The 11,161-nt window shown below is 40.0% G+C and overlaps 1 protein-coding gene across 1 annotated transcript; it reads right to left on the minus strand.

Annotated features, from left to right (window-relative positions):
- Nucleotides 1–520: 520 nt before the first annotated feature.
- Nucleotides 521–8,481, minus strand: adprh (ADP-ribosylarginine hydrolase). Its single transcript, XM_038990747.1, is given in 8 exon segments — nucleotides 521–1,112; nucleotides 1,115–1,150; nucleotides 5,555–5,751; nucleotides 5,753–5,767; nucleotides 6,282–6,317; nucleotides 6,319–6,546; nucleotides 7,016–7,121; nucleotides 8,472–8,481. Coding segments are annotated over 8 exon segments (753 nt in total). The 3' UTR covers nucleotides 521–987.
- Between the last annotated feature and the right edge of the window lie 2,680 nt (nucleotides 8,482–11,161).

An 11,161-nucleotide genomic window follows, 5' to 3' on the forward strand; every position in this document is an offset into this window, starting at 1 on the left:
AGAGTTTTCCTTCTGGAAGGTTCTCCTCTCTCCGCAGAGGAACTCTGTCAGTGACCAAGTCTTGGTGGTTTCAAACTTCTTCCATTTAAGAATGATGGAGGCCACTGTGTTCTTGGGGATCTTCGATGCTGCAGACATTTCTTGGTACCCTTCCTCAGATCTATGCCTCGACACAATCGTGTCTCGAAGATCTACGGACAATTACTTCTACCTCATGGCTTGGTTTTTGCTCTGATATGCACTGTCAACTGTGGGACCTTGTATAGACAGGTGTGTTCCCTTCCAAATTATGTCCAATCGATTGAATTTACCACAGGTGGATGACAACTTGTAGAAACATCTCAAGGATGATCAATCGAAACAGGATGCACCTGAGCTCAATTTCGAGTCTTATAGCAAAGGGTCAGAATAAGGTAATGTTTTTTTTGCAAACATTTCTAAAAACCTATTTGCTTTGTCATTATGGGGTATTGTGTGTAGATGAATGAGAAAAATAATACATTTCAGAATAAGGCTGTAACGTAACAAAATGTGGAAAAAGTCAAGGGGGTCTGAATACTTTCCGAATGCACTGTACTCCCTTAATTTATCATGTATTGTCAATGCTCAATAGCCTCTTGTATGACTGAATCCTCCTCCTCATTGTGCGTGGGTATAGACTTTATATGTGTCCCAAATGGATCCCTATTCCCTATATAATGCCCTACTTTTGACCAGAGCCCATAGGGAATAGAGTTCTATTTGGGATGCAACCTTGCTCTTGATCAGTGGGACGGAACCAGGCATCTACGTTGACATGACAGTTTTTCTATTACACTGTGACAGCGCCACACAGGATCAATTGACTTCCTACCAAGCGTAGTTACTTTTGGGCAAGACTGAGTACAGCGATAATGCATGTGGTTAAGACAGTAAAACATTAGAGTCTCATTCTCTCACTCACAGTTTCTCTCACACATTTTCTCTCTTCGTCTCCCCCTCAGTGCTTTATGGATCGTACTTGTCACCTCCTGTGTGTGACAGGGCGTAGAGCTTTTCAGCGCTGCTCTCCAGCCGCTCCCTGTACTCCAGGTGGGTGTAGTTGCCGGGCGGGACGCCCTCCGTGCCATGGAGCAGCAGCAGGCGATCACTGCCGTACTGTCACTGTCACCTGGAATTGGGGGAGAAGTAGGTGAATGGGGGAGTGAGATGGATGTAGAAGTGAATATAAAATAGATGAGGGAGGAAGAGGCAGGAGAGGGAGGTAAAGGGAAGGAGGGGCGAGAGAGATGTGTGTACAGTTAGGAATCAAGTAGATGGAGGTGGGTGAGTTACTGAGGTGAAGTTATGTGGAAGTGGATTCTAATGCAACCATGTGGCCTTGGGTTGGTCTTGTAGTTTGTGCCACTGCTGTCAGTGTTCACAGTTACAAATATGTCCCACTCCCCTTCTGGCACACTCTTATATTTTTCATATCTCTTATTGACTGGCTAGCTGTCCAATAAACACCCAACAATTATTAAGGAGTGAAAAGAAATATGGTTTTCAAAAATGTACACCCAATCTGAATCAAACGCACCTCTTATTTGGGTTTGATTAGTATGGCGGGATGGCAGCATCTCACAATTGGATTTGCAGGACCTCCTCCAGACAAAAAAAGAAAGCTAAGTAGCATTATGCCTTCTCATTGCAGTCGCTGTACTCTTTATATACAGGAGAACTATCGCCTTGTGGTGAGGATAGCAGAGTTGCAAACTTGGCTTCAGACGCAATCGTTAGGCAAGGGCAATTTAAGTGTAGGAAAGGATGATACAGCGTTTGTGCCACCAGTAAATACAGGTAGTATTGTTAATCCCTCTGCACAGTTTCAGCCAGACAATTTTCTCATGGCTTCTGGAAAGAAATGCTTTCGGCATGCACAACCAGTGTCACTCATCCTGCAGATTTAGAAACTTTTCAACCGGTTTTCCCCACTAAGCAACAAGTCTGATTCAGAGCCTGAGCCATCTCAGGTCTCTCCTCCACCCGTTACGGGGTCTGAGCCGCCGAAGCCTCCCACCATTAGCTCTGACAAATTGAAAACCCTAGTCATTTGCGACTCCATTACCCGCAATATTAGACTTAAATAGAATCATCCAGCGATCATACATTGTTTACCAGGGGGCAGGGCTACCGATGTAAAGGCTAATCTGAAGATGGTGCTGGCTGATGCTAAAACTGGCAAGTGTAGATGGTATAGGGATATTGTTATCCACGTCGGTACCAAGGATGTTAGGATGAAACAGTCAGAGGTCACCAAGCGCAATATAACTCAACCGCTGGTTGAAAACTGTTTTCTGCCCCTCCCAAAAGATAGAATTTGTACATAATTGGCCCTCTATCTGGGACTCCCCCACAAACAGGACCAAGCCTGGCCTGCTGAGGAGTGATGGACTCCATCCAAGCTGGAAGGGCACTCTCATCCCATCTATCAACATAGACAGGGCTCTATCTCTTCTAGCTCCACAATGAGATAGGGTGCAGGCCAGGCAGCAGGCTGTTAGCCAGCCTAGTGGAGTCTGCCACTAGGACTGTCAGTATAGTCAGCTCATTGAGACTGTGCCTCAATCTAGGTCGGGCAAAACTAAACATGGCGGTATACACCTTAGATATCTCACTGGTAATAAAGACCACCTCCATTCCTGTCATTATTGACAGAGATTGTGATCATTTCTATTTTTATTTTTACCTTTATTTAACTAGGCAAGTCAGTTAAGAACAAGTTCTTATTTTCAATGATAGCCTAGGTGGGTTAACTGTCTTGTTCAGGGGCAGAACAACAGATTATTTTACCTTGTCAGCTCGGGGATTCGATCTTGGAACCTTTCAGTTACTAGTCCAACGCTCTAACCACTAGGCTACCTGCCGCCCCATTATCTCACATCTCAAAATAGGACTACTTAATGTTAGATCCCTCACTTCCAAAACAGTCATAGTCAATTAACTAATCACAAACTTCATGTGATTGGCCTGATTGAAACATGGCTCAAGCTTGATGAATTTACTGTGTTAAATGGAGGCCTCCTGGTTACACTTGTGACCGTATCTCCTGCGCATCCCACAAAGGCGGAGGTGTTGCCAACATTTACGACAGCAAATTTAAATTTACCCTCCAAAACAATTTTTGTCTTTTGAGCTTCTCGTCAATAAATCTTTTCAGCCTTCTCAATCACTTTTTATAGCTACTGTTTATAGGCCTCCTGGGCCATATACAGCGTTCCTCACCGAGTTCCCTGAATTCCTATCAGACCTTGTAGTCATGGCAGATAATATTCAAATGTTTGATTTAAATATTCACATGGAAAAGTCCACAGTCCCACTCCAAAAGGCTTTCGGAGCCATCATCAACTCAGTGGGTTTGTCCAACATGTCTCCGGACCAACTCATTGCCACAGTAATAACCTGGATCTAGTTTTGTCCCGTGGAATAAATATTGTGGATCTAAATGTTTTTCCTCGTAATCCTGGACTATCGGACCACCATCTTATTACATTTGCAATCGCAATAAATAATGTGCTCAGACCCCAACCAAGGATGATCAAAAGCCGTGCTATAAATTCTTGGACAACCCAAAGATTCCTAAATGCCCTTCCAGACTCCCTCCACCTACCCAAGGATATTGGAGTACAAACATATGTTAACCGCCTAACCTTGTTTAACACCCTAGATGCAGTTGCAACTCTAAAACCAAAAATATTTGTCACAAGAAATTAGCTCTCTGGTATACAGAAAATACCAGAGCCCTGAAGCAAGCTTCCAGAGACCTGGAACAGAAATGGCGCTCCACCAAACCGGAAGTCTTCCGACTAGCTTGGAAAGACAGTACCGTGCAATATCGAAGAGCCCTCACTGCTGCTCGATCAGCCTACTTTTCCAACCTAAATTTGAGGAGAATAAAAACAAACCAAAATAAATGTTTTATACTGTCACAAAGCTAACTCAAAACCAGCATTCCCCAAGAGAGGATGACCTCCACTTGAGTGGTGATGAATTCATGAACTTCTTCTACTAAAAGATTATGATCATTAGAAAGCAAATTACGGACTCCTCTTTGAATTTGCGTGTTACTCCAAAACTCAGTTGTCCTGAATCTGCATAGAACTGCTAGGATCACTGGAGTTTTTTAATCCTGTATCTCTCGATACATTCACGAAAATAGTCATGGCCTCTAAACCTTCCAGCTGCTTTCTGGACCCTATTCCAACTAAACTACTGAAAGAGATACTTCCTGTGCTTGGCCCTTCTATGTTGAACATAATTAACTGTTTCCTATCCTCTGGATGTGTACCAAAGTCACTAAAAGTGGCAGTAATAAAGCCTCTCCTGAAAAAGCCAAACCTTGACCTTGCCAATATCGAATCTCCCATTCCTCTCAAGATTTTGGGAAAAAGCTGTTGCGCTACAACACACTGCTTTCCTGAAGACAAATAATGTATACGAAACGGGTTTAGACCACATCATAGTACTGAGACTGCACTTGTGAAGGTAATAAAATTACCTTTTAATGGCATCAGACCAAGGCTCTGCACCTGTCCTCGTACCCCTAGACCTTTGTGGTGATCGGTTGGTCTACAAGGACAAGTTCTTGCCTGGTTTAGATCTTATCTGTCGGAAAGATATCAGTTCATCTCTGGATGGTTTGTCCTCTGAAAAATAATTTGTATGTTTCGGTGTTCCTCAAGGTTCTGTTTTAGGACCACTATTCTTTTCACTATATATTCTACCTCTTGGTGATGTCATTCGGAAACACAATGCCAACTTTCACTGCTATGCGGATGACACACAGCTGTACATTTAGATGAAACATGGTGAAGCCCCAAAATTGCCTACCCTGGAAGCCTGTGTTTCATCCATAAGGAAGTGGATGGCGGAAAATGTTTCTCAATCTCTACAGAAAGTCCTGTGAAGTAAACAATGCATGGAATGCGAGTATAAAAAAAGTGTCCCAAGAGACCACACAAACCTTAATTTAGTTTATGTATTTCCTCAATTCAGACAGTGTTGCCAATATTGTCCTTTCTAAGATGGCCAACAAGTCACTCACTACCAAGAAATTGTGACATAAACACACGTGTCACATTCCCGGCGGATCACATTAACCAATGGTTGCATGCCACGTCCTTTACTGCACAGTCGAGCATGAGATTGTTATATCATATGATGTGGTTAGCTGAAATTTTAAACAGCTATCCAGATGTTGTAAGATCTGGCATGCGTCAGCAATGTAGTCAGACAGGAATGCAGCCAAACCATAGAGATCGATAGAATTCATCTTTGTATCTGTGCCATTATAGCGTCTGTGACAGCATGGCCATTGCCATTGAGGCAATCTCCATTTTGAAGTAGTCAATTTTCTTCACGATTGGCTGATATCTCCTGATGACCCAGTTGGACAGGACTCCTGTTGGAAGTCCCACCCAGTTAACTACATTAAAATGGTGGAAGCCCTCAATGGCGCTGCCTATGCTAACAGGGCTTTTTGGCCACTAGAAGCCTCTATCATTCTCTAAGGCAAAACACTGCACTGTGAACTGACCTTCATGGAAGCCCCTGCGGCTCATCAGCTCCTCCCAGTCTGACCCCGCCCCCAGCAGGGCATCCAGGGCGATCATTGGAGCGTCGTGGCCGCTGCGGCCCGCCCAGCCCTTCAGGCTGAAGCTCTCATAGACCTTGTCTCTCTCCGCCGGCCCATAGGACGCCGGCCAAAGCACGGGGCCTGTCCTCTCGGAGAGGCCTCATCTCCAGGTACCTATGGAGGGGAAGGGGGTCATAGAAGGGGATGGAGGTGTGGGGTGAAGTTGCCCCTAGATAATAATCTAGGGTTGGTTTTTGAATTTGACCCACTAATGGTTAAGGTTAGAATTGGGGGAGGGGAAGCTGATCCTAGATACCGCTGGGGAAATGTCACTCCAGAGCAGACATGAATGCTTTTACATTGATTTCGTTTTTTCATTCCTCATTTACTGTACATCAGCATGTAATTAATTCCACCTTTCAGCCAGCTGCCTTGACTTGCTGAGGGTTATGGTTTGAAATCATAAGCTAAGATCTGTATCCATCCACATTATTGAAATTTAATGTTGCCCGTCACTTGATTCTGTATTGTACTGTATAAATGTCATCCAATGTTATTGACCTTAACATGAAAAAAGTGTCTATTGAATGAGCAAATAATGAACTTAAAATGATATGGCAGCTCAACCAAAACACACCCGCCCCCTATTGATTTTCATGTTATCATTGATGTTATTGGTTATTCTTACCACTCCCACTTCTCAGTGAAGTAGCCCCAGTCTCTCTGTCTCCCTGACAGCAAAGCCCTGCGATTGAACAAAGCTCTTGGAGATTGGACAGGCCTCCTTGACCAGGCCCAGCCCCCAGGTCGTGATTGGTCGGCGCTGGACGGCGTACGAGGTGAAGAGCGCCGACGCCACTGCACCGAGGAAACCGGTCGGGTGAGGGTGGGTCATCCTTCCTGTTTCCACAGCAATGGCCACCAGAGTGGACAGCTGCTCTGGCCACGGGTACCTAGAAAGGGAGATATGTGGTGGTGGATCTGAACATAGTAGGTGCATGTTTGACTACATTGTGACCCAATCCCTTACACCCATCTCGAATGCTCCGTGTGTATTTTCTGCCATGTTGGTAAGAGTGCATCTACCATCTACCATGACTAAGTACCGTCTCTTATATGTAAAAATAGAGTCCAGTGGTGCAACTATAATATTACCTGGGCCCATATTCCTAAAGCGTCACAGAGTAGGAGTGCTGATCTGGGATCTGTCCATATAATCTCATTCATTATTATCTAAAAGGCAAAACTGATCCTAAAGCAGCACTCCTACTCTTCATTAGCTTAGGGCCTAATACATTTATTTATATTGACTGATTTCCTTCTATGAACTGGCACTCAGTAAAATATTAGAAATTATTGCATGTTGTGTTCATATTTTTGTTCAGTGTATATAACCACTCGCTCTCTCTCTCTCAACCTCACCTCAGTCCGATGCACATAGACCTCATGGCTGCCCCACATCCGGTGCCATCAGGGTTGTAGGGCACTCTGAAGCGCCCTTCAGTTCCCGGCCTCAACTGGGACACTCCTAAGGGTACAAGAGAGTGCAAATGAGGTCTAGAGTGTTTGTCACAGTACAAAAAATAAATGTAGGAACAAAGAAAAACATTTTTGATACAGTGCATTTGGAAAGTATTCAGTCCTCTTTACTTTTTCCGCCTTATTCTAAAATGGATGAAAGTGTTTTTTCCCCCCCTCAATCTACACACAATACCCCATAATGACAAAGCAAAAATAGGTTTTTAGAAATGTATTAAAAATAAAAAACGGAAATGTTACATTTACATAAGTATTCAGACACTTTACTCAGTACTTTGTTGAAGCACCTTTGGTAGCAATTACAGCCGTCTTTCTTGGGTATGACACTACAAGCTTGGCACACCTGCAATTGGGGAGTTTCGCCCATTTTTCTCTGCAGATCCCCTCAAGCTCTGTCAGGTTGGATGGGGAGCGTGGAGATTTTAATTCTGTATTATTGTGATGATAGACACACATCCCCCTCCTAACAGATCCAGCATTGTTAATTCTAAATTTAATAATCATTGTCTTGGATTAGTCAATAATTGGAGATCTAAATATCCTGATAAAAAGGACTTCACTTGGAGTAACAAGGACATGTCCAGACAGTCATGGTTGATTTCTAATTCATTAGATAACACTGTACTCAAGGTATCCTTTGAACCATTAATTCTTACCGATAATAAAGTTATATTTTTATCTTTAAATATTAATGGATCTGAAGTTAATAAAACAAATCACAGTTATTGTAAACTCAATAGCAGACTGTTGGAAGATGATAATTTCAAGATGGATGCCAAAGATAATTTCAAGATGGATGCCAAGAGAGAGCAAAAGGGGCATTTGTAAGATCAAGAAGGAGATGGTTGAAGGTGAAAAAAACAAAATACTTTTACAATTTGAATTTACCTCTATTCATAAGCTTAATATAGATGGCAAAGAAAATGAAAACCCCAAAGATATGTTTCAGAATTCTATGGTAATCTTTACACCAGTAATGTCTGTCCTACTAGTGACATATCTGCCTTTCTAGACTCTGTCAAATATTATGCAAAATTCATCGATGAAGACATTAAAAAGTCTTGTGATAATTTTTTTTATTTCATTAATAGAAATAAATTCATCAGCAAGTTAAAAGATAAATCTCCAGGGAACGCTGGCCTTATTAGTGGATTCTATACATATTTTCAGGAGGATATTGTTGAATTTATATTTCATGTTTTTAAGGAGGCAATTGATTTAGGGGACCTGCCTGTTTCTATGACAGGCCTCATTTCTGTAATCCCCAAACCAAACAAAGATCCTAGGATGTTAGAAAATTGTAGACCAATCACATTAATGAACAATGATGGAAAGATACTTGCATCCATCTTTGCAGAAAGACTTAAAGGTCTTGACCAAATCATTGATGATACCCAGTCTGGTTTTATGAAGGGCAGACATGTATGTAATAATATTCGACTAGTATTGAACTTGATAGACTACAATGAGCACATTATGGAAGATAGCTTTATTTTATTTGAAGACTTTTACAAGGCTTTTGATACAGTTGAACATTATTTACTTTTTGACTTTTAGATTTTTTGGTTTTGGTCAATATTTTCAAAGTGTAATTAAGACACTTTACAATAATAGTAACAGCTCTGTTACATTATCCCATGGAACTTTAGAGATTTTTTTTTTTATTGGTCACACAAGTTAAGAAATAAGGATTGCATTAGGAATATAATCCCTCATTTAATATTCCAACAGATTGGTGGTCAAGAATTCTTACTCAAATGCAACTTTGATGTGGGTAAGATCCCTATTAAGCTTGCTAACTTTCATAAACAAGTACTTCTAACTTGGAACCTCATGTACAAACATTTTTCACCACATAGATATACAATCTGGAATAATAAAAGACATAAAATACAAAAACAAGTCTTTGTTTTTCCAGAACTGGTTTGACAACAACATTATCTGGGTTAAACAATTATTGAATAATGATGGACAACTATATGATTATCCAGAATTCATGAGAACACAATGTTACATCCACTCCTGAGGAGTTTAAAATAGTTGTTAAGAGCTGTCCCTAAAGGTGTTATTCTTCTTTTAGGAGAATATAACAATACTCCAAGTGCAACTGTTGACGATTTTGTAGCCTCAATACAGCTAGAAGGAATTGACATTTTAAACTATAAATGTAATAACATGTATATAAGGAAACTATGTCAAGATATTAATATTTCCTCTGATAATATTTACTGGAATGAGGCCCAAGAACAAGTGAACTGGAATTGTTGTCTGGCAAATATTGTATATCTAATAAGGTGAAAGAAGTATCATACAAACTCATTCATAGAATCCACCCTGTAAAGACATTTATTATACACAGATTCAAAATAGCTATTGATAACAAATGTGTATTTTGTGGTTGTGACCCAGAAACTCTTTATTTTATTTTGGGACTGTTCTTATGTCAGAAGATTTTGGAGTGAGTTAGAATATTTTTATTTTAAAATAAACTGCTATTAATGTTCATTTGAGAGACTGATATTATGTTTTATTTTGATCCAAAGGATATGGACCCTGATTTAACTTTCATTGTAAGTTTGTTTTTCATGGAAGATTCGGAGAAGTGGGCAGAGAACAAACCCCTCTTCACATTATTTAAGATCATTTCTAAATAATATTTAAATTATATCAGTAAATTTTAAAACAATAAAGCAATATGCACCATAATACTTTTTGACAAATGGAATATGTAGTACCCCTGTCAGGTTTATTTCCTCTTGTTTGTATATTTATGTTTTTGTATTTGATATGTTCATAATAATAATATCAACGTAAAAAAAAAATAGGTAAAAAGACCAATAAATGAAAAAAACAAGGACCGACTATCCACAGTAAATATTATATTAGTGTGTGTGTACTACAAAACGAAAAACAGGATACATTTAGTCGTTATTTATTTTCTGTTAATCGATGCCCCATTTGGACACCATAAACAAAAAACTAGTTGATATCCAATTTTCATTCATAAAATTCTGAAACCAAACACATGAACTATTTCCAGTTTTTCTACTTCCTGGTTTGAATGGAATTACCAATGAACGGATGATACATGGACCACTACTGACTTCAACTTTGCCACGATTTGCTTAGCTAGATGCAGGTAGACTAAAGTCCCTGATAGGCCTACATTTAATTTCAGATAGCCTATAGTAGCCTAGGCAAGAAGTACGCTGAATGATTTAGCAGCTTGCTTAGTTCAAATTGAGAGACTAATTTATCCAACATGAATAGCAAGGCAATTTTGAGGAACAGTGCATTCGGAAGGTATTCAGACCCCATGACCTTTTCCACATTTTGTTACGTTACAGCCTTCATCTAAAATGTATTAAAAATATATATATATATATATATATATATATATATGGAATAGGCTACTGAGGATAGGGTCTTAATTTCAATCACTGAATCAAATAATATGTAACAAAATTTGAAATCAGTTTTTTTTTTACATTGGGTAAAAGTAGATACTGAGAGCTACAAAATGATATCATACACTGCATTTTTTTGGAAAATGTGTAAAGTAATTCTGCTTTAAAAGTTGTTGAACTTGTGAATTGACTTTTGAGAAAAGGGCCTTGAATGTTTTAGTACCTACTGGAGAGCTGTCCTTTGTCTACACCCATTCAGCATTGTTCACACCCTCTTAAGCTAGCTCCACCCATCTCTTTAAGATTCACATATGACGTCATATGCTAAACAGTGAGTAGTGTAGTAAAGATTAAAAGTGGTAGTAGCCTACAATAAGGAAAAATTCCAGGTGTCCAGATAAATATTAGATGACTCTTACCCAGACACACTTGTCTAAATTGATGGGTCATTTGAAAGAAATGCTATAACCCCCAGCCACATCCAGTGGTGGAAAAAATACTAAATTGTCATACTTTAGTAAAAGTATAAATCATATTAAAACCGACGGCACCATTTTTTTATTTTATTGATGCATAGCCATAATTTACAAACAAAGCATGTGTGTTTATTGAGTCTGCCAGA

Source organism: Salvelinus namaycush, chromosome 4, assembly GCF_016432855.1.
Source record: "Salvelinus namaycush isolate Seneca chromosome 4, SaNama_1.0, whole genome shotgun sequence".
NCBI lineage: Eukaryota > Metazoa > Chordata > Actinopteri > Salmoniformes > Salmonidae > Salvelinus > Salvelinus namaycush.